The sequence below is a fragment of the Manis pentadactyla genome, chromosome 9 (genome assembly GCF_030020395.1).
Source record: "Manis pentadactyla isolate mManPen7 chromosome 9, mManPen7.hap1, whole genome shotgun sequence".
Lineage (NCBI taxonomy): Eukaryota > Metazoa > Chordata > Mammalia > Pholidota > Manidae > Manis > Manis pentadactyla.
Window position 1 is genome coordinate 103,232,547 of NC_080027.1, and position 24,735 is coordinate 103,257,281.

General features: G+C 37.0%; 1 protein-coding gene across 7 annotated transcripts in view; it reads left to right on the plus strand.

The window, feature by feature from the left end:
• The window catches only part of RABGAP1L (RAB GTPase activating protein 1 like), a 738,861-nt gene that overhangs the window by 382,348 nt on the left and 331,778 nt on the right, over positions 1 to 24,735 (plus strand). For all 7 annotated transcript variants that reach the window (XM_057507896.1, XM_057507900.1, XM_057507898.1 and 4 more), the window contains one exon: positions 15,576 to 15,689. In XM_057507896.1, the coding sequence (XP_057363879.1) occupies positions 15,576 to 15,689 (114 nt within the window). The remainder of the gene's footprint in view (positions 1 to 15,575; positions 15,690 to 24,735) is intronic.

Below are 24,735 nucleotides of genomic sequence, written 5' to 3' on the forward strand. Positions count from 1 at the left end.
GTACAACGAATAGGAAAGAATTTCCTGATACTTGCCTAACCTTGATGTCAGTCTACCAATTCAAGCTATTCTGCTGGGAAAGAGTTAACACGTAATCTCTGAAGGACACTTCAGATTTTAAAGCATCATATTTAGTGTAATTTTCTTCTGGCAGGGTTTTGAACACATTAATTATGTGATTCATCACCTGTCATTATTAAAGCAAAAAGACTCATTTAAAATAATGTAGCATTTGAAAATATCTTTATCTTTTACTGCTTTTCATAGAAAATTTGGTGGAACTCAATAAGAAAACCCCAAACAGCTTTCTGTAATGATGATTTTTGGCAATCCCAATAGTGGTACAATTTCTCATTTCTATTTTAAGATCTATTTAAAAAAAGATCCTTCTTTTTTTTTGTAGTTTATATAATATCTGTAATTATTCTCAAGTGTCATCTTTGGTATTAAGAGTAAGAATATTTTGGTATGCATTCTTCTGTGAAATTTTAGTTTTGAAGTCCTTATCATTATATTTGGTTTTGGTGCAAATTAGAGGTCAAAAGAGAGTTTTAAATTCAAAGCAGAAATTATAAAACTTGAGTTTCTCCATCATAGGGAATATATGCTCACCATGCTTCCCTTACTCTGTTTATTCAGCACCCATTTAATAAGAACCTACAAGTCTCATGCACCAGAGGAACAAAGGTAAATATGAATTCTAAGTACATAAGGGAAGATAGTATTATTTTCACTTGGGATCATTAGGAAAGTACCATGGATGAAGTCTTATATGAGCCTTTATAAATGGACAGTATTTCAGTTGGGGAAAATGTGGGAAGTCAGGCCACCCAAGGCAGAGGAAATTGCACAAAAGCATTAAAGCTTGAAAGAACAGTGTGACTTTGCAGAATGGGGTGTTATTCAGGTGAAATGAAATAAGTTTCTAATTTCTATTTTAAGATGGAGATCCTTCTTTTTTTTGTAGTTTATATAATATCTGTAATGATTCTCATGTGTCAGGGTTTTGAACACATTTGATCATGGTCTACCTAGAGGTTGCAATCAAGTGCGGATATTTAGATACCAGTTAATTACAATAGCTGAGTGGAAGATGAAAGGACCAATTGACCAAGAGAGGAAAAGGGAGGTGACTCCAGAATAACTCTTTGTGTGTCAGCTCAAACAGGGAAGCTCATTCCATTAAGACTGATAATATGAAAGGACACCTGCTTATATGGGGAATTCTGAATTTCTGAATTGAGTTTTAGACTTATGTTTTACATTTAGGATGGTAGATCTATTAGACCAGTAGTTCCCAGATGACAATCTGTGGACATTTGCTCACGGCTACATAGATATATTTGTTAAAAATAAAGATTGCCTGGAAGTATTATAGAGATTTTGATAGATTAAATCTAGGTGAGATCTGGGAATATGGGTTCTGAAGTAGCTTCTCTAATGATTGCCGATAACTGGTAAAGTTTGACATTTAGTTAAGTAAAGATCTAGGAGAGAGAAGACAGATGGTCATTGAAATCACTGGACTGGATCTGTTTTCCCAGGGAGAGCATCAAGACTGAGCAAAGAACAAGGTCAAGGATGTAACACCACCAGATAAGGAGTAAGCAGAGGAGGAATCAGCAAAGAAACTAAAAGAGAATACATTGCATCAAGGTGCTAGAATATATATTTACCTAAATCTCTTAACTCTTAGAATAGTAATGCTCATTTCTGAATCCATATAGAGAAATAAAGTGTAGAATAAAAATAGTTTTCTACTCATGATTTGGCTTTATTCCAAAAAGGACTAATTGAGTTTCAAATGTGCCCTATTATAAAAAGATTTCTTCTACTTTCAGAGAAATCTGTTGGAGAAATAGAATTTGACCCTATTGAATAGAGAAAAATGAACAGAGTATCCGAAAAGAAAGTTGTAATATTACCAGAATTTGTAAAACAAAAAAATGCTTTGTTGTACACTTACTAGAAGGAATTAGTATATTAATTTATTGAAATAATCATTACAATCAAGAACTATTGTAGTCTCTTAGGAACAAATCCCTCTGTTTTTAGCCCTTCCTTGTGTCTTTTGTTTTTATTGTGGTGCTCACCATATAGGCATCTTCTACTCATAGGTGAGTAAAAACTTCCATTAATGGAAACATTATGCTGTTATTAAAAAGGAGCAAAGTGACCATTATATAACTTCATGTAAAAATTTATTGCCTTTTCCAAAATTCATTTCCCAAGGTAGAGTAACTTTAGTGATCCTAAAGGATTTTTAAAAGCCATTTTAGACATTTATTTAGGAATGAAGTTATCACTCAATTATATTCACTCTTCTTTGAGGTTCTTGAGGACCCTTTATGTGAGTGAATTATAGGATCACTTCAGTGGTTGTGTGACCTACTTTTAATTTAGTGGTCTTCATTTCATTGATCACATGCAGATTTTCAAGAAGCTCAGTGAATAAGTTGTCAAATGGTCAATTTGCTGTGTAGTATTTTTAACCTATGAGGTTCTACATTAAAGATGACTTTTTAAAAGTCATCTGAATTAACATATTATCAGGGAACTATTTTATTGTGAATAATATTTTTGTCAAAGACAGAAGAAAAAGTAGCCAATGATACATACCTTTGAATAGAGAAAATTTGCTGGTGAGAATACCACTGAGATCTTCCTATCTGTTGATGGCTAACCTGTTAAAATTTAACCAATTTCAAAGTTAGAGAGGGAGCATAGTCGACACAAGACTGTCCTCACTTCTGGCACCAGTTATAAGTTCAAGGTATTACCAAAGTCACCCACTGGTTCAGTGATGCCCTGGAAGCACTCACAGAACTCAGTGAGAGGTTTTTATACTCATGGTGCCAGTGTATTACAGCAGAAGAGAACAGATTAAAGCCAGCCACACTGAGCAGAGTCCAAGAAAAGTATCACACATGGAGCTTCCTTATTCCTTTCCCCATGGAGTAATAGACAACATAGATTTCCTGGCATCAGTATATTATGGCACACATGGAGTATTGCCAGCCAGGGAAGCTCACTTAAATCTTGTCCAGAGTGCTTGTAGGAGCTCATTCATGTACTGTCCACATGACTGACCTTTAATCTGCAACCTCTGCATAGATGTACAGATACTGCATGGCTCAAATCCCCATGATAAGTCATGCTGTCAGACTGTTGGGTGGCTAGGGCTCTCGTGCAGACAAAGACCTCCCATCAGACCTCGATATCACTTCCTAGTAGCCAATGGCAAAAGCCAGCCCTCTTTTTTGGGTAAGGTTAATTCTTTCAGAGAGTAAAAGCTGATGAGGCCAAACAGAAACAAACATTTACAAAACTATAAAGGCTGTGGCAGATGAAATGGCTCCTTGTCCATAGGATTAAGTTAAAACATCTTCATTTAAGATTACCTTTTCATTTTCTAGATCCCACTCAATTTGCCCTCTTATGAATTCCCTTCTGTAGATAAGTAGTCTTATCTCCTAGGCATGGCAGGCGCTTTCCCATTCTAGAGCCTCATTCACACCACGCTTGTCTGTGTATTCTTTTAAGATCTTTCCATTTTGTTGAGCCTATCCTGTCCACAGTGCCCAGTCCCCATCTCTTGTCGAAGGCTGTTGTCAACACTTGAACCCTTCACAGTCATTGTCTTTACTGAATTCCTGTAGCTTACATTACCCATATTATTTATTTGCCTGTTGGCATACATTTCGTTCCATTGCTATTTACACGTGTACTTTTTTTAAAAGATATCATTGATATACAATCTTATGAAGATTTCACATGAGCTACATTGTGGTTACTACATCACCCATATCGAGTCCCCCTCCTGACCCCATTGCAGTCACTGTCTATCAGCGTTTTAAGATGCTATAGAGACACTACTTGTCTTTTCTGTGCTGTACTGTCTTCCCTTTGACTCCCCTACATTATGTGTAGTAATTGTAATGCCCCTTACTCCCCTTCTCCATCCCTTCCCACCCACTCTCCTAACTCTCTTTCCTTTGGTAACCACTAATCCCTTCTTGGAGTCTGTGAGTCTGCTGCTGTTTTGTTCCTTCAGTTTTGCTTTGCTGTTATCCTCCACAAATGAGTGAAATCATTTGGTACTTGTCTTTCTCTGCCTGGCTTATTATTTCACTGAGCATAATACCCTCTAGCTCCATCCATGATGTTGTAAATGGTACAATTTGTTTTGTTCTTACAGCTGAATAATATTCCATTTTGTATATATACCACATCTTTATCCATTCACCTACTGATGGACACTTAGGTTGTTTCCATATCTTGGCTATTGTAAATAGTGCTGCGATAAACATAGGGGTGCATATGTCTTTTTAAATCTGGGATCTTGTTTTCTTTGGGTAAATTCCTAGGTCAAATGGTGTTTCCATATTGAGTTTTTTGAGGAATCTCCATATTACTTTCCACAGTGGTTAAACTAATTCACATTCCCACCAGCAGTGTAGGAGGGTTCCCCTTTCTCTGCACCCTTGCCAGCATTTGCTGTTCCTTGTCTTTTGGATATTGGCCATCCTAACTGGTGTGAGGTGATATCTCATTGTGGTTTTAATTTGCATTTCCCAGATGATTAGTGATGTGGATCATCTTTTCATGTGCCTGTTGGCCATCTACATTTCTTCTTTGGAGAAGTGTCTGTTCATTTCCTTTGCCCATTTTGAATCAGGTTATTTGCTTTTTTGGTGTTGAGGCATGCGAGTTCTTTATATATTTTGGACATTAACCCCTTATTGGATAAGTCATTTACGAATATATTTTCCCATACTGGTGGATGCCTTTTTGTTCTGCTGATGGTGTCCTTTGCTGTACAGAAGCTTTTTAGTTTGACGTAGTCCCATTTGTTCATTTTTATTTTTATTTCCCTTGCTTGAGGAGACGTATTCAGGAAAAAATCACTCATATTTATATTCAAGAGATTCTTGCATATGTTTTCTTTTAAGAGTTTTATGGTTTCATGACTTACATTCAGGTCTTTCCATTTCAAGTTTAGTTTTGTGTATGGAGTTAGACAGTAATCCATTTTAATTCTCTTACATGTGGCTGTCCAGTTTTGTCAACACCAGTTGTTGAAGAGGCTGTCCTTTCCCCATTGTATATCCATGGCTCCTTTATGTGCTTAGCTTAATGTTTGGACTCTCTATTCTGTTACATTGATTTACGGGTCTGTTCTTGTTCCAGTACCAAATTGTCTTGATTACTGTGGCTTCGTAGTAGAGTTTGAAGTTGGGGAAAATAATCTCCCCCAGATTTATTTTTCCCTCTCAGGATTGCTTTGTGTATTTGGGGTCTTTTGTGGTTCCATATGAATTTTAGAACTATTTGTTCTAGTTAGTTGAAGAATCCCATTGGTATTTTGATAGGGATTGCATTGAATCTGTATATTGCTTGAGGCAGCTGGCCATTCTGACAATTTTAATTCTTCCTATCCGTGAGCATGGGATGTATTTCCATTTATTGGTGTATTCTTTAATTTCTCTCCAGAGTGTCTTGTAGTTTTCAGGGTATAGGTCTTTCACTTCCTTGGTTAGGTTTATTCCTAGGTATTTTATTCTTTTTGACGTAATTATGAATGGAATTGTTTTCCTGATTTCTCTTTCTGCTAGTTCATCGTGAGTATATGGGAATGCAACAGATTTCTGTGTATCAATTTTGTATCCTACAACTTTGCTAAATTCAGTTATTAGTTCTATTAGTTTTGGAGTGGATTCTTTAAGGTTTCTATATGTACAATATCATGTCATCTGCACACAGTGGCAGCTTTACTTCTGCCTTTTATTTATTTGTGTTGTCTGATTGCCATGGCTAGGTCCTCCAGTACTATGTTGAATAAAAGTGGAGAGAGTGGGCATCCTTGTCTTGTTTCTGATCTTAGAGGAAAAGCTTCCAGTTTTTCTCTGTTAAGTATGATGTTCGCTGTGGGTTTGTCATATGTGGCCTTAATTATGTTGAGATACTTGCCCTCTGTACCCAATTTTTTTAGGGTTTTCATCATAAATGGATGTTGAATTTTTGTAAATTGCTTTTTCAGCACATATTGAGAAGGTCATGAGGTTTTTGTCCTTCTTGTTGATGTGGTGTACGATATTGATGGATTTTCAAATATTGTACCATCCTTGCATCCCTGGAATAAATCCCACTTGATCATGATGGATGATCTTTTTTATGTATTTTTGAATTTGGTTTGCTTATATATTGTTGAGTATTTTTACATCTATGTTCATCAGAGATATTGGTCTATAATGTTCTTTTTGTAGCTTTGGCTGGTTTTGGTATTAGAGTGATGCCTGCCTCATAGAATGAGTTTGGAAGTATTACTTCCTCTTGTACTTTTTGGGATACTTTAAGAAGGATAGGTTTTAGCTCTTATATAAATATTTGGTATAATTCAGCTGTGCAGCTGTCTGGTCCTTGGTTTTTGTTTTTTGGGTAATTTGATTACCAATTTCATTGATAATTTCAATTTCATTGATAGTAATTGGTCTGTTCAGATTATCTGTTTCTTCCTGTGTTGATCTTGGAAGGTTGTATTTTCTAGGAAGTTGTCCATTTCTTCTTGGTTGTCCAGTTTATTGGCATTTAATTTTTCATAGTATTTTCCAATAATTATATTTCTGTGGTATCTGTTGTTACTATTCTTCATTTCTGAGTTTGTTTATTTGTGTACTGTTTCTTTTTTTCTTGATAAGTCTGGCTAGGGGTTTGTCTGTTTTACTTATTTTCTCAGGCAACCAGCACTTTGTTTCATTAATTTATTCTGTTGTTTTATTTTTCTCTATATTATTTATTTCTTCTCTGATCTTTATTATATCCCTCCTTCTACTTACTTGGATTTCATTTGTTCTTTTCCTGCTTTCTTTGTCAGTTTACACCATTTATTTGGGATTGGTCTTGTTTCTTGAGTTAGGCCTGTATTGCTATGTACTTCCCTCTTAGAATGGCTTTTGTGGCATTCCATAAATATTGGACTATTGTATTTTTGTTCTCATTTTTTTCCATGGATTGCTTGATTTCTCTTTTAATTTGGTCATTGATCCATTGATTATTGTTTAGCCTCCATGTGTTTATAGGTATTTTTTTTTCTTTGTTTAATTTATTTCTAGTTTTATACCATTGTGGTTTGAGAAGTTGCTTGATACAGTTTCAACCCTTTTGAATTCATTGAGGCTCTTTCTGTATCCTAGTGTGTGCCCTATTCTGGAGAACATTCCATGTATACTTGAGAAGAATGTGTACTCTGCTGCTTTTGGGTGGAGTGTTCTGTAGATGTCTTTTAAATCAATTTGATCTAATGTATTATTCAGTGCCTTGGTTTCCTTATTTATTTTTTGACTAGTTGATCAATTGATATGAGTGGTGTGTTTAAAGTCCCTTACAATGAATGTGTTGTAATGTATTTCCCCCTTTAATTCTGTTATTGTTTTACATATTTAGGTGCACCTATGTTGGTTTCATAGATATTTTAATGGTTATATTCTATTGTTGGACTGACCCCTTTGTCATTATGTAATGTTCTTCTTTGTCTCATTACTTTCTTTGTTTTGGAATCTATTTTGTTTCATATAAGTACTGCTAATCCTGCTTTTTCTCCCTGTTACTTGCATGCAAGATCTTCTTCCATCCCTTTACTTTTAGCCTGTGTATGTCTTTGGTATGAAATGAGTCTCCTGTAGGAAGCATATAGATGGGTCTTTTTTTTTTCCCTCTATTCCACCACTCTGTATCTTTTGATTGGTGCGTTCAGTCCATTTACATTTAAGGTAATTATTGATAGGTATGTACTCACTGTCATTTTATTAATTGTTTTCTGTTTGTTTTTATAGCTCTTCTCTATTCCTTTCTTCCTTTCTTATACTCTTGTCCTGTTATTTGGTGGTTTTCTTTAGTGTTGTGTTTGGATTTCTCTCCTTTATTTTTTTGTGTATCTATTATAGGCTTTAGGTTTTTGAGTACCAAGGCTCAAGGATAGCTTCCTGACTATATAACACTCTGTATTAAGTTCTGATTGCTTTATTTCAAACACAATGTAAAAGTACTTTTTTCTTTTATGTTCTGCACAGTTTATGTATTAGATGTCATAATCAAAACTATTTAGGAGCATTTCCATCTACAGAAGTCCCTTTAACAAACATATCCTGTAATGCTGGTTCTGTTGTTACAAATTCTTTGAGCCTTCATTTGCCTGGAAGTTTTTTAATCCCTGTTTCAAATTTAAATGATAATCTTGCTGATAGATGATTCTTGGTTGAAGGTCCTTCTTTTTCATTACATTAAATATTTAATGCCACTCCCTTCTGGCCTGTAAAGTTTCTGCTGAGAAGTCTGTTAATAGCCTGATGGTGTTTCCCGTAGTAAAATTTTTTCTCTCTCTGGCTGCGTTCAGTATACTCTCCTTATCCTTAATCTTTGCCATTTTAATTATTATATGTTTTGGTGTTGTCCCTGGTGTTCCTTTTGTTAGGGCCTCTCTGTGATTCCATGACCTGCATGCCTATTTCCTTTCTCAGATTGGGAAGTTTTCAACAATTATTTCCTCAAAGAGACTTTCTATCCCTTTGTCTCTCTCTACTCCTTCTCGTACCCCTATTATGTGAGTATTGTTTCATTTGGATTGGTCACACAACTCTCCTATCATTCTTTCATTCCCAGAGATTCTTTTTCCTCTCTGCTCTTCAGCTTCATTGTCGTCCACTTCTCTAATTTCTACCTCATTGATTGTCCCCTGTACTTGCAGCAATCTATTATTCATTCCCTCCAATTTGTGTTTCATTTCAGTCACTGTATTCTTCAGCTCTTGTATCTCTTTGTTGAAGTCCTCCCTGAGATCTTTAATACATTTCTGCATATCAGTGAATGTATTTATGACCTTTACTTTGAAATCTTTATCAAGAAGATGGGTGGTCTGTGTTTTATTTTGCCCGCTTTCTGGTGTCTTAGCCTATAGTTTTGTTGGGAATATATTCTTCTGCCTCCTCATTTTGTTGGGGTTTCTTTGTTTCCTCCTTTGTATTAGATGGACCTGCTGTGCTTCCTGGTCTAGAGAGTAATGACTTTATGATGAAGCCATCTTGTTGTGTCCAGAAGATCAGGACTCTTTCCTTGCCAGTGCCTGCTTCTCCTTTGCTGTGGAGCCCCAAGACCCAGTTGCTGTTGGTTGGCAATGGGTGAAGTCGCTTTTCTGTCTCTCTGCTGGTAAAGGTTTATCGTAGGGTGCTGAGGCCAGTGGTTTGCCTCAGCCAGGCCTATGTGATTAGAGCAGTGGTTTGCTGGGATTGTTGTGGGCGGGCCCACTTTCTGCCTGCTCACATTGATGGTGGGGCTGCTGGATTAATGGGATGGGCATGAGGTTGCAGGGTGAGTTGCACAATAGCCTGGTGCATGGGCTTGACATGGTGGCAATCATCTGGTTGTGGAGTCCTGGGTGCTCTGCAGTGGTGGTGAGCCACACAGTGGGTGTGGCACACTCATGGGGTGTGCAGCAGCAGAGGCAGATCGCTTGCTGGGTGGTGTGCAGACTAGTGGCAGTAGCAAGTTGGGTGGTGGGAAGCACCACCAGTGTGGAGGTGGAGAGTCCCGTGGGTTCCCCCTTGCAGCCATGAAGTGAGCAGCGCCCTGCTTGGGCACCCATGGGGAGGAAGCTCTCTGAGCTGGCTCCTCTAGGTGCCTCCCCAGTTAGGCTGAAACAGGGCGGGGAAAGCTGGGAGAGTCTCCCTGTGCCTGCCAGGCAGCAAAGTTATATTTTGCTGGCGGAGTGGGCTGGCACATCTGCAGCTTGCAGGAAGATGCCTCGGGCTGAACTGCCTGTGAGGGGCATGGAACACCTGAGAGTGGTCAACCTGCTGGGCCGAGGGGTGGCTGGGAAAATATCATCCACCGGCCCTTTTCTCATGCAGAGACAGCCCCATCTAGCCCTTGCCCTTCTGACTCCCCTCCCACTGCTGGCAAATCTTTCCAAGTGCTTCCTCTGTTTTGGGTCTTGGCAGGACCAGCGGAGTGTGGCTGGTGTCTCAGCTTCCCAGAATGTTCCAGCTGTCCCTAGTGTCCAGTCCCACTAATCACCAGAATCCCATGCAGTGTGGACTCATGTTCCCAGAGCAGATGTCCAGGGCCAGGTTTGCAGAGTTTCTGGGTTCCTGTCCCCTCCCCTCTCCTTCCTTCCACCTGTGGGCTGGGGTAGTAGACAGGCTGGAGCCTTTCTTGGTGGCGACTCTGCCACTTCACCTGTTTCTGTGTCACCTTCTCTTCTTCCCCAGGTGTAGGTGATGTGTTCTGCAGTTTTCTGTTTGTTTGCAGGTTTAGTTGTATTTGCTTCCTTTGTGTGTGTGTGGGAGTGATTTCCATCTTTCTTTTCTGCTCTGCTGTCTTGAGGCTCCCCTCACAATGGGGAATGCTTCATTCTATTCAACTATTTCTCTGCTCCAGGCCTAGCACTTTGCTCAGGACCAAGGTATCCATCATGAATACTGACTGGTCTTAAAGTGCCCTTCCTCCTCTCCTCTCTCTTCCTCCTGTGGTTAGTTCTCATTTTTGCTACTTTCCATGAAGAGATTTATTTGTAGATGAAGCCAGAATGTGGCTTATATTTTGACCTTTGTGTCAGGCTTTGATTCTGAGGCATTTGGCAGCATCTGTGTGCAATGACTGGAAAGCAGCTTGCTCACAATATGATTTAGTTGACATTTATTTCTTTGCTTCCATATTACCCCACTTAGGCTGAGACTTCCCCCCATATTCAAGGAATGAAGACGGGCAATGATCCATTCTTTCTGTGTTACTGTTTCTAGCTCATGATTTTAACAAAACGTTTGAAACTAGAGTGCACTTTTACATTTCTCCTTTCATCTCTGCCTCTTTGGATTTTTGGCAAACATCAAGGCAAATAAATCAGACCCACCGCTGCAAACCCATCTGCTTTCAGGGACATGTAAACCGCCCAGTCTGTGAGATTTTTTACCATAGATGTAGCTCCAACATAGAACTAAAGAGGATCCCTGTGGAGTAGGAATAGAAGGCACTTTCTAAGTTCAAAATTTTTTAAAGCTCTGAATCATTTATCTGCTGACTGTGGCTAGGCCTCATCTACATTAGCATTTATAGTGACACTAACAAATTGGCATGATACTACAAAGCTGACATGATTTTGCAGTCGATGAAAAGTGAAAATGCAGTTATACCTTGGATTTGACAATAGGGATTAATAAGAACAGACGCTGTGTTGTTGTTGTAAAAAATATAGCAAATTAAGTTGCAGTCAAGGTGTTCATTTGTCAGAATATTATTTTTACACTTCATCTTGCACTAGGGTCACATGTGAAACAGATATCCACACTAAAATACCTTTCCAGTTGTTGATAGCCCAGAAATTGTCTCATAAAAAATAATAGGTAGGTTGTCCAAACCTGAATTCCTAATATTGACACTTGAATGCTGTATTCAGTTCTTTCTCATATCGAATAAGTTAGTGATGATTCTCTTTGAACAGGAATTAAGAGGATTATGATCATGCCAGGGTACATACATTATGCTGGATACTCTTAATAACAGGCTGTAAATAAAATCCACTTAAAATGATCAGAAGTTAGTTGAACTACTTATCATACCTCTCAGAGTTGGCTTTAAACTGATCTTCAACAAGCTGGATTATATCCTTTGTTGGACCATGGATTTTATTACACTAGAGATCAATGTCTTTTTTGAAGATAAATTTAGTCTTATAACTTAGTGATTTGGAAATAACTTAGTCAATAACTTAGTGATTTGGAAATAAAGGAAAATTTTTGAATGGCAAACTAAATAGAAATTTAGTTTCTATGTGATGGTAAGGTAAAGGGTGTCGGGTGGTGGGGAGACATAAAGCTCAACCTTTAAGGCTTTATTCCAAACTCCTCACTACTACATCCTGTTTCCAGGCTGAGTTGGCTTTTTTTGTGCTGCTCAACCTGACCCCTCCTTAGGCAAGTGGAAGATGATCTCAAGGATGTTGCCTACTAGTCACATTCTTCATGGTGGTGGTCCAGAAGGGGCACGTGCAATAGTGGCAGTGGCATTTGTCTTCTCCATAGCATTGATTTCAACCCTTCTGTGATTCTCAGAAGCTAACTTCCAAAGTAATGCTAGAAATGGTAGCTGCTCTGGCAGTTTAGCTTCTACTCTACCCTGCCCTTCCTGTTCTCCTTCTGGGTATTTTTGGGTATATCTGGGGCCAGAATGTGTATTAGTTGATAAAAACATCACTTTATTCAAATAATTGTGCACTTTTGCTTTTCTTCATGGATTAAAAGAAACAAGGATAATTTAAGACACGTAAGATACAGTGGTAAATTCAGAAGAGCTGTTCATTATCTGGAAGCTCTAATAATAATTTTCATGATATCCAAAGAAAAACTGTGATTTATTTTATTATTTAAAGTGTGCAAACACAGGAGGATGTTTAAATATGTATTTACCCAAAATTTTGAAGTTACATGTGGCTCTTAACAAAAAAATTATTATTATTTTCATTTCTTTAATGAATACTCGATTTATGTTATTCTAAACAACATGAATTTGATATTGTCATTCCATTTTACAGATGAGGAAACTGAAGTTTAGTGAGATTAAATAACTTGTCTGAGACCCTATAGGTATTAAGTGGAGTAGCCAGAAATAGACAAACTGAATTTGTCCCCAAAGCCACTACGTCACCATCATCCTGTACTGAGGCTCAGAAAGGGGCTGCATTGACTGGGAAGTAAATCATGGGTTAAGTTGTGAATCTCTAGATATTGGTGAAATAGCTGCCTGTGAAGGGCTGACTTCTTCCCTCTTATTCTTAAGCTAATTGACAGAATCTAAGGAGTCTCTGCTTATGGGGGCCATCTGGGAAAATGACCTTATGTCAGTTTTGGTTGTGCTATGAAGTGTTTAGCCATATTAAAAAAAGGTTTTCACATAAAATCTTTTAATTGCATATACTTAGATGGTGAATTAGTTGGCCTATGTATTGTCTGTCTTTATTCATTTCTCTCTTCATTTTATTTCTTGTAAAAATTGACAACTGTATTGGAATAAGTCTAAAAAGAAGGGAATTAATATTGGAGAGAAAAATCATTTTATTCTCCTTTTATAGAGTATTAGGTTTAGGGACTCCCTGACTCAAATATTTGTTGAATGAATAAGTGAGTGAATTTGGGGTAAGAGGTGTGGATTCTTGAAACATATACTGTTCCTACTGCCAATGCTATGGGTAATTGGAAAGTAGTTAACTTTAGCTTTCAGTTCAAAAGCAATGATTTTCTTTAGTCAAGTACCCAATTTCATATTAATCTATTAAATGCATACTAATCTATTCATAAGAGTTTAGTGGCCTTCACTTCTGTGAAAGAGATGGTGAACAATGTAGCAAGAAGCTTATTTAGTTCATAAAGTGAAGTTCCAGAAATTATTCCCTTAGTGACCCAAGAGCAGTATGTAGGAAGAAAACTCTAGAAATACATGTGCAAAGAAAGCATTTAACAGTAATTCTAGGAAGGGAAAGCTTATTAAGTAAGGAAAAGTGTATGCTTTTTATTTTCAGTTGGGTTTTCCCCTTTATTTTTTATAACAAGGAGGATTCAAGTATGCATAGAAAAAATTGCTCAGTATTATGCAAAGTTACTTTCTAGAAATTTTTTGTCAATATCCCTTTCTCTGAGTCAGACTGTTGGTGTCATTTAAATGCAGCATAATGCCAAATGAGTAGGCAGTTTCTAGGGAGTACAGTCCAATGATTTATCTCCCTTAACATCTTGAAAAGTGCAAGAAGAGTTATCCTGTGAACCACTGCACCCATGTTTGCCCCTGAAATAGTTCACAGTAGTTCACACAGTAGTAACAGTTTCATAGGTCATCTTTTCAAATAGTTTCTAACTTGAGCTGTTACTGTGTGGAAAGGGAACCCTTTCTATTGGAAAAAACCTGGGTGGTGAAAACTTTCCTCTACCTGGTACTAGATCTCCTACTTAGACTCCATATCAAACCAGATGACACATACATTTCATAATACTTCTCTTTATACATTTCCTGTGTATTTTACCTTGTTCTATACCCCCATCTCACCTCCAAATTTGCTTTATCATTAAAAACTACGTTTACCTTGATAAATATAAATTTTCTGTATCCTTTTACTTACATTATGGTAAATTTTTTAAGTTCCATTTTTATTCAGCTTTCGTGTTCCATTCCTGTAAGCCATCAGAATTTCCTCTGGATTGATTTGTAATATATGTGGTATTTGTTAGCAAATTTGGAACTTTTCAGTTTGTGTCCTTTCTATACATGATATAAGATGTAATTGCCACCCAGCATGATATAGCAGCTGAAATGAAGAAGGCAGCAAGAAAAGGCACTGACTTGGAGCTACTCAGCTGCCGCTTCTTACATATTTCTTAGCTAGAGAGAGGAACGGAAATAGCATTCATTAAAGTAACTCATGTATTAAACATTTTTCTCCTTTCTCTGTTTTAATTGAGAGAGGGAGTTTGTTCAAATCTTTACAGAAGCAAGACATTAGACAATAGTTTTAATTCGCAGTAGTAGTCCTTTTTGATTCCTTAAATTCTATAGAATATTTTCATCATTCTGTTTTCTTACATTTAAATAGATAAGTAACTAACAGGAATAAAATGAAATCAAATGAATAATTAATCATCTTTTATAAGTCAAAGAATTTTACTCAATTTGAGCTTTTAGAACTTGAATCTCTTGGAAAAAAGTCTCTAGTTTATCTTTAAAGTATATGTCATCTTAATAGTTTTGGACTTTTTATTTTCTGGAGTGAGTTGGGTAACCTAGCACAGGAGAAAAATTGGTATTATTTTTACTGTGGTCTGAGTTTTTACTTGTTAAAAGTTCAGAAAGATAATATGGGGTATTGGGCAGATGTAGAGAAACACATACTCTACCATTATTGGGAGGATGTATTGGTACCACTCTGGAGGGAAAGTACCTTTATCAAAAATGGAAATGCATATATCCTTTGACCTAGCAATTCTACATGTAGGAACCTATACTGGAACATTATGTATAAAAATGTTCTTAGTGATATTGTTTTGTAATGTAAATAGAAAAATGCAAAAATATTAGTAGGAGAATATTAAATAAATGATATATCCATCTGCACCTCATTCTTTTTAATAATAGCTGTTCTTAAAGAGAATGAAATGCATTTGCATGTATTGATAGGAATATTGAAAAAATTCTTCTATCATGTGAAAGGAGCAGATAATTTGCATCTATTTGTGTTTCAAAAAGCAAAGGATGGAGAGATGTGTATTCAACCTCCGTCCCACACCTCTCCCTCACATAGACATACATTCACACATCTCTAGGTAGATGGATGGAAGGGTACAAAAGAACCTAGTGATAGTTTTTACCTCTGGTGAGTGGGACTGTGGGTCTGGGATGGTAGGCAGGGTTTTGGGGGAAGGGGCAGTACTTTTTTTGTGCCATTTGGATTTTTTTTTGAAATATGTGTTTATCTTATTTTTCATAATTAAAACAATTAAAAAACATTAACGACCAGGTTTTTTTTTTTTTTTCTTTCTCAGGACTCAGCCCAGGAGAGTGTTATTACTCGAGATATCCATCGTACATTTCCTGCACATGATTACTTTAAAGATACTGGAGGAGATGGCCAGGAATCACTTTACAAGATCTGCAAAGTAGGGCTCTCCACCTTGTTTTTTTGAACTCATTTTACAGGGATGTATTCTAGGAACCATCTTGAATATTTTTAGATCTTTTTTATCTGTATTCATTTCTTATTTGCACTATGCCATGTTTTCTGTGTACCCTTACACCACCAGGTCCTCAGTACTGTGTCCTAGAGGGGACATTCTGGCTGTGTGTTATGTACCTCCTTGTGAGGGAAGAGGCACAGTGTGGCCTCAGGTTGGCTCTGCTACTCACAAATGGGAAAGGAGCAGAAGGTCCCCTTAGGCTAGAGCAGTGAAGGCTCAGAGGAGTCCCAGTGACTCTGCCTTTCTGACAGAATAATGTGGCATTTGTCTCAATTTTTGACCATAGGCAACAATAAGAAACAGTAATGTGGTGCCTGATTTTGAATATTGGTCAGTTCTCTGATATTGTTCATATACTCTGAATCTTTGTGCAGTTTTGATGTCCCATTTTGAATTATTTTTTTTCCCTTTTAGTAGGCCTGGAAGAAAACTATTTCCTGATTTCCAGTAAATATGCTCTGCTTGGATACATATATTCTGTCTCTTGTGGAGAATAGTTATCAGATTAACTTCTCAAGGTTACATCAGAAATGCAGAATGACTTTTTAAATCATGATATATAGTCAGCTCATACTGTTAAGTGTTGAGACCAAAACTCAAAATTGCAAAGTCCATTAAGCAAAGTTTTACTCTGTATCCTTAAACTTAAGATGTGTTATGAAGTGTGATGGGTATACTTAATACTGTCCTCACCTACCATTCTAGTAGAGAATGTTAATGAAGAGTGAACTGCACAAAAATCTTGTATTATGGAGAAAAGGCACACACCAAGGGTGATTTGTAAGCGAGGTCGTCAGTTGCTGGATAATCAAATTTAGCCTTTTATTGAGTAGCAGGGATTAGCTAGTAGGTTGTCAGAAGTATAATAATATACCAGTGTTGATTTATATTTACTGTTGTTTTTTTAAATGGCACTTGTAAAAGCACTTGCCTCTGTATGCTAACCAAATAGGATTGATATTTAATTCTGCAACTGGCAATTCAGCTTTCATTAAAGCCCTTTTTGAATGTTTGTGGTTTATCCCTCTGCCACTTACTGTCCTGTCTTGTCTCCTCTCTCCTCTCCTCTCCTCTCTCCTTTCTCCCACCCCTCCCTTCTCTCCTCTTACTTCTTCCTCCTAATGTATTATAAATATACCACCGATCAGAAATCTGTTTTTATATGGGTATGTCATACTGACCTAGAAATGCATAAATAACTTAAAATCTGAGTGTGTACTGGTTTCTGGAAAGTGGTAAATCATTTAGTTTTAAAAATGACAAAGACCATTTGACCACCAGAAAAAAATGTATAATATATTTATTATATGCTTGTAAAAGGCAAAAGTGATTATTAAAAAAAATTTCTACTGGTTTTGTAATTCTACAAGCTAATTAGCTTCTGGCCTAAGTAAAGAAGATATTAAAATTTATATGGTTTCTAAGTTTATTTAAAAGGGCCTGGCTTATTATATATGGAACATTTTTTCCCTAACATTTAGCATATTTTCAGCCAGTCACTTTTCCCTCAATTTTCGGACTGATACTAGATACTTTTTTTGCACAACTAAAACAGAGGTTTCTGTGCATTTGAGGCCTCTGACTTAAAATTTTGCTCCATTGTAATAAAAACAGCATTTGCCTTATTATATATATTTAGAAAGGAAACATCTGAAACATTACTAAACATAAAGATAAAATTTAAATAGTTGGTACATTTAATAGTTGGTAGATATCCCTTTCTTTAATATTGCAGGTAATAATCCAACCTTTAATTCATTTGAAAATATTCATTAGAATCACACAGCTTGTGTAGCCATTTTAGATTATCAGTGTATATTTTGCAACATGACTAGGCAGTTTTAAAGCTCCTTCTGAGTAAAGAATATTACAAAAATGGAACTCTAAGATCTTATAAGTGCTGAGTAGCTTAAATTGCACTGAATTTTGAGAAAATGTGGAAAACAGAAGAATCATATTAAAAACACTTTAACATTAAAGAGAGTAAATAAAAGTTGCTAAGGCTTGTAATATTGTACTAAAACACATGTTTAACTAAACATGATTTCACAACATTCTGTGATAATGGAGAAGAGCAGAGATAAATATATCAGAAAATGTTAGAGAACCCAGAATTTGCTGGGGTCCTACCACGTGAACCACTTGGTTTGTAACTGACAAATTCCTTCTCCTCTTGATCTGTATTTAATAGTCCAGCACTCACGCAGGGGATTCTCAGGTGGTGGTGATAACTCACAAACGGGCTAGCATACTTACAAGTAGCTTAGAGTTAAATATTCTCAGAGAATTTATGCATTTCCTTTGCTTTTTGTGTGTTTTTGAGCCATAGTCATTATTTTATGACCATCCCATATCCCTGAAAGTTACTATGTGTGACGTTTAAGGCTACTTAGTATGATATACCTGTTCTATTATTTTTATTTTTAGGATAATCTAACATCATACCTCACACTCTCAGCAATATACCCCTGAGTTTGCATTCTGGATACCATGTATAAAACTGAATAAACATTTATAATGTCTTCATCTTAAATCAGCCACTTTGTTATATAATCTGTAAATAAGGATAATTTTGCTTCTTTTCCAATTCTTCTTCTTTCTAAAAAAATCTTTTCCTTGTATTACTGCATTGGCCAGAACCTACATTCTTGTGTTAAAATGAAGCAATGATAGTAGGCATCCTTGTCTTGCTCCTGATTATAAAGGAAATGCATCTAATGATTTACCACTAAGAATGGTGTGCATCTTACTCACATCAGCAATACAGTTAAATAGACCTTTTTTTTTAATACAGTGTTTTCCATGTGATGTAATGATTTCAAATTTACAGAGTATTTTCACATTACCTCATTGATTTCTGATAACTCCCTATCAGTGGAGCCTATAGAAGTAAAATAATCTATGCTCTTAAATTGAGTCAGAAATTTTTAAGAAATTTTTCAGTTACAGTAAGTGTAGAAATCAATTCTGGTTTCAAGGATATGAGAGTCTGACTTTGTATTTGAAAAGTTTTCAGTGGCTCTGGTGAAATGAGAAATGATCTGAACTGTCAGATTAGAGGGAAGACTGTTAAAAACTTGCTGTCATGTTTTAATAGCCCTGTCAATTTCAGGTTTTTGCCTCTTAATATCTTTTTCAGAGTAGGAAGAAATTGAAATGGTTCAAAGATTATTCTGTTGTCTTAAACTTATGTGTGAAAGTTGAATTGAAAGCATAATACTAGAATTTATAGGGTTTGGAAAATGAAAAGGTTTCCATTGTCTTCCCTTCCATTACCTCCCCTTCTTCCTTCCCTCATTTTCTTAGTTAGATAATAACATATTTTAAAATAATGTCCTTGAAAAAATATTACTCCAAGTATCTTCAGCATTTTTCTAATTTACATATGATATAAAGTCTGTTTTTAGTTGGGAAGCAGGTTGGCACAGTTTAAAGGACTGAACATCAGGCAATCTGCTTCTGGTTTTGATTTCTCCCATAAGCAGATCTAAGTCTGGGAAAATCACTTTTTGGATTTCCTCCTCAGTTAGTATGGGGTGTGCTAAGATTATCCCAATTACAATTTACTATGATTCTAAGTGTTTTTTTAAAAAAAAATTCCTAAAATAATATAGATGAATGCAGAATTTAACAATTTTTAGCTCAGAAATTGATATATAATATATAACATTTGAAATAATATAATATAGCCCTGTCTGTCAGTATCAGAGCTATAAAGGAGTATAATTTAACCTTGAAGACTTTAACCTGACTTACTGTTACTGTGTTTTGGTGTGTTTCATGCACACATGAAATGGAGTACATTTAGTGATTTACTTTTAGATATATATCTCTTTATAAGACCTAAGACCAGTCAGTCATAGTAATAAGCTAAAATTATTTTTCACAACAGTGTAAATTGAACTGACTGTTGGTATGCAAGTTAATTCGAGGCAAGTTGCTTTTTCTGCTCTTCTGATTAGTGCAACTACTTTCTGAAAAAGGCATTACTGCTGTGAATTGAATGGGAGGTACTAAATATATTATAGAGAGATCAATATCCTTATTTATCTGGGTTAATAATTTGATAGGATAATGGTTTGTTGAAGGACAAAAATAAACAACCTGTTTTATCAAATAATTTTCTCAAAACAATATTGGATTTAATACAAGAGCTAAAACATTTCAGGTATTTTGGTACCAATAATGAGGGATCTGCTGCACGATTTTGAAGAATGCAATGACCCCTGACTCTTGTAAAATTAGGTATAATCATACATTACTTTTATTGTTTTCTAGACTTAGGAGGGTATTTGTGGTTACAGGGATGAATTATTTTTCACTTAGTTAATAGCATTTTCAGTAGTTTTCTATTTGACTGTTTGTAACACACCTCTCCTCCTTAGGGGACTTGGGTGATCCCTAGTTTGAATGACAGCATTTACTGAGTACATTATAGTCTGCTACGCTTTACACTACATAATCCAGTTTTCCCAACAGTGTGAGTAACCTTTGGGACTCCTCCTAGTCATATTCTTAGAAACTGATTGTCCCCAGAATGAGGGCCCTTTGGTGTGGAATGATAGGTATTTCTGGATCAAAATGCATCCAGAAAGATTTAGTTTACAGCTGTACCTTGGGGAAATCATGCAGCCCTTGGAGTATCAAGGTCTTTTCCATTATTTGGGTACCTCCTCTCTCTCCCCTGAGTTGCTGGCAAGCTTCTTTGAATTACAGCAGCCTTCTAAGCTGGATCTAAATAGGAGGCTGCTGAGGAATCCTTTGAAGCCCTGGGGTCACTCTACTTTGCCTACACATCCTAATGAGCTGTGAATTAAGTAGTTTCAGAAGACCTTGAGAGACAGCAAAGTATTCTCATACAAATTAGTTTCCTTAAGGAACATGAATTCTCTCAGGCCATACTGGAAGGCTTGAAGAACTTTCCTGATGTTCAGATGATGACTAACATAAACACGATAATAATAGTAGAAACTTGTGAAGCGCTCTGGTTTAGGAAGCTCTCCTGTGCATACTGTTATTTGATTCCCACAGGTACTCCACTGGATAAGTAGAATTTCCCACTTTTTATAGATGAAGTTCAGAGAAATAAAATAATTGGCCTAAAATTTCATAGGCACTAAATGGCAGAGGCTAGTTTGAACCCAGAACTGTTAACATGAAATTCTGTAGTGTTTCTACAATACTATTATGATTGTACTTGTGCAATGAAGAAAAATTATGATTTATTTAATATCTCCCATGCACCAGAAACTATGCTAGGCACTTTTACATGTATCATATTACATAGTTTTGACAATTATCCTGGAAATAAACAGTATATTTCTGTTCCTATACTTAAGCTAACAAAGTCCCAGGAAGGTTAAGGATTTACCTATATCCACAAATAAGAGATTATGAAACTGGTATTCCTTTTTAGGCAGGTCTAACTGCAGACTTTGTACTGTAGTGGCTTTTCTCAGTGTTAGAGGGACAGTATTTAAATAGCAAGTGATTTCAGCATCATCACTGTAAGTGAAATCCAGAGGGCTAGGAAATATTTTTCTGTGAAACTAAAAACTTAAATGCAAGGAGAAAATGACCATATGTGCTGATATATGTAAATGTCTTATGAAAAAATAATAATGAGAGAAGATCAGGGGCACCAATGGGGTCCTCACTAATGTAGGAATTATACAGCTTCTAGTCAAGGCAAATGTTAAAAAAATTTTTTTTCTGAGACAGCCAGTACAGGATTACTCAGAAGACAGACCAAAGACGTACTTTGGGGCACCACAAAAGAAAAATGAGCTTCTTTTTAATTATTTCATTAGAATTTCACAATATGAGATTCTAGAAAGAAGCTATGTAAATTTCATATAAGTTTTGATTCCGTTTTTAAAGATTATTTGAATTACTTCAGGGGAATGGGTGCCATAATCTCTTTCATGCTTAGGAACTTCAAAGGTTTTTGATAAGACCCTAGAGACATCTAAGAATAATAAATAGAAATTGGATATCACACTTAATGGCTTTTTCTTGTAGCTCACTGATTGTAAGTTGTAAGAGTCTTTTTTTGTCCCTGTCTTGTCAAGAAATATGTCAAGACATACCTCACTGTATAAGTTTAAGGGATGATGGTTTGGTTTATATATACTCTGAAATAATTACCACAATAGATTTAGTTGACATCCATCATCTCATATAAATACAATAAAAAGAAATGGAAAAAAGTTGTCCTTGTGATGAGAACTTTTAGGAATTACTCTCTTAATACATTTCCTATATGCCATATAGCAGTGTAAACTATAGTCATCATTTTGTACATTATATCCTAAGGCTTATTTATCTTATAACTGGAAGTTTGTACCACCTTCCTCTAATTCCCCCCTGCACATTCCCCACCTCTCATAACCACAAATCTGATCTGTTTTCCTACAAGTTTGGTAGTAATTTTGTTTGTTTTTTTAGTTGAAAAAAACCTTGTACAAAATAATAAGAGAAACCCAATTGTAAAAATAAGCAAAAGACAAACAGGTTTGTCGTGATAGAGGATTTCCTAATGGACAGGAGTTTGTGAAAGGCACTCATCCTCAGTGGACCCATGGAAAATGTGTATGGAAACACAGTGATATACACTGCACATCCACCAAAATGGTAAAATTTAAGTTTACCAAGTATTGATGAAAATACAGAACAACTGGAATTCTTACATACAGCTGGTTGAATGTAAATGGTGAAACTTTGAAAACCTATTTGCCAGTGTCTACTGAAGGTGAATATGTCTATACTCTTTGACCCAGAAATTCCATTTCTAGTATATACCTAATGGAAATGCACACTTAAGTACAACAAAACTTTAATACAAGGGTGTACATGTCAGCATTATCTATACTGAGAACAACCCTGTAAGTATGGGGAAAGGAAATCCCGGGGCAAAATGCCCCTAAAAACTAAAATCAGTCAAAGGGAGAAATAAAGTTTATAACCCGTTTATTTCTCACAAACTGCAGTCTCAGGCCATCTTTCTTCTCTGCTCTGTCAGCAATTACATGGGCCCTCCCTCTCACCTCTCAGGTACATATAAGCCCTCTGTTGCCCCGGTAATCAGCCATTGATGTGGAGATGAACTTCTCTACCCCTGAGGAAAGATGCAAATACACTAAAGCCATACTTCTTTCCATCTCTGAACACCTATTGATATGCAGATATACTAAAGCTAGGCAAGATATTCTGGAAATGTTTCAATTTTACCCACAATCCACCCTTCCAGAAATCTCGCCTTACAATTTACTTGATCCCTCTTCCGACCAATCTAGTAACATGCAATAGCAACAGCAATAAAATCTTGATAATCCTCAAGCCAGAGGATTCAGCCTATGCAGACCAAGTAAATGTACTTTACAGCACAATCTCTCACTAAGCACAAAATACGTTTCTACACTTGTTTACTCATTCCTAACAATCATGCTAGATTGCTCACAAAACTTTTACCCAACATTAGACAAAGTGAAGCCTCTCTTTAAACATTATTTTCTTGACAACAGCAACACAATCATAATTCTCAAGCCAGAGGATTCAGCTAGGTTACTTTACAGCACAGTCTCTCACTAAGCACAAAAATACATTTCTACACTTGTTTACTCATTCCTAACAATCATGCTAGATTGCTCACAAAACTTTTACCAAGCATTAGACAGTCAGGCCTCTCTTTAAACATTATTTTCTTGACAACAGCAACACACTCATAATTCTCAAGCCAGAGGATTCAGCTAGGTTCAAAGTCCCATGCAGATTAAGTCCAAAGCTCACCCATTCCAGCCATCATGTGGCAGCTGCAGTCAGGAGACGCATCCAGGACACAAAGACCGTAGAAGCAAATAACCATGATTGTCAGGGGCCAATTTGCTGTTATTACAGGAATACACAGAAGGCCAGCTTCCAGGCCTTTTCTCCAAGGTGCCAGAAGAGCCAGCCATCGCCGATCCATGTGTTGAAATGTCCAGGGCCATGTCCATTTTACTCCTAATTGCTGCACCCATCCTTGCAACACATGTCCAATAAAGTGGGTACCTCAATCACTCTCAGTAACCGGCAACCGACCATAGGCTGCAGAGAGACGCTCTAGGTCCCTCTTGGTGGTTTGCTGATCTGCACAATGTGCAGGGCACTCCTTCCGGGCTCAGCTGACTTCTTCAAAGGTGAAAGACAAGCCACACCGATGGGCCCACATTGTCTTTTAAGGTGTCTGTGCCATGCCAGTCCGTGGCCTTTGGGTCCAGTCTCACACCCACCCTGTGATGGAATAGGAGGTTATTACCTTGGTCAGAGCTGTTCTGGCGATGGGCTCTGTAGCCAGCAAGGTGTGGTACACAGCAGCCAGCTGCTTCTCTATCAAGGTGACCCGGACTTCTGCTCCTTTCCATGGTTGTGGTCAGGCTCCGGCCGGCTTCAAGAGCAGCAGCAGTGGCAGAAGCAGTAGCCTTAGGCTCAGGCCACAGGCCGGGGTCAGCGTGGCCAGCAGTGGTGGTGGCACCTCCACGACCACATGAGTGTAGACACATGTCCCTCAACGCGAGCGCCACTTCTCTCCATCATTTCTAGGGGCGGCCCTCCCAAAGGTCGCACCCATTATGACAGATTTTGGGTTCATAGGAATCCTGCCAATACTACGCCAATTATAAGTCTGGGGAAAGGAAATCCCAGGGCAAAATACCCCTAAAAACTAAAATCAGTCAAAGGGAGAAATAAAGTTTAAAACCTGTTTATTTCTCACAAACTGCGGTCTCATGCCATCTTTCTTCTCTGCTCTGGCAGCAACTACACCTGCCCTCCCCCTCACCTCTCAGCTACAGATAAGCCCTCTGTTGCCCAGGTAATCACCCATTGATATGGAGATGAACTTCTCTACCCCTGAGGAAAGATGCAAATGCACTAAAGCCATACTTCTTTCCATCTCTGAACGCCTATTGATATGCAGATATACTAAAGC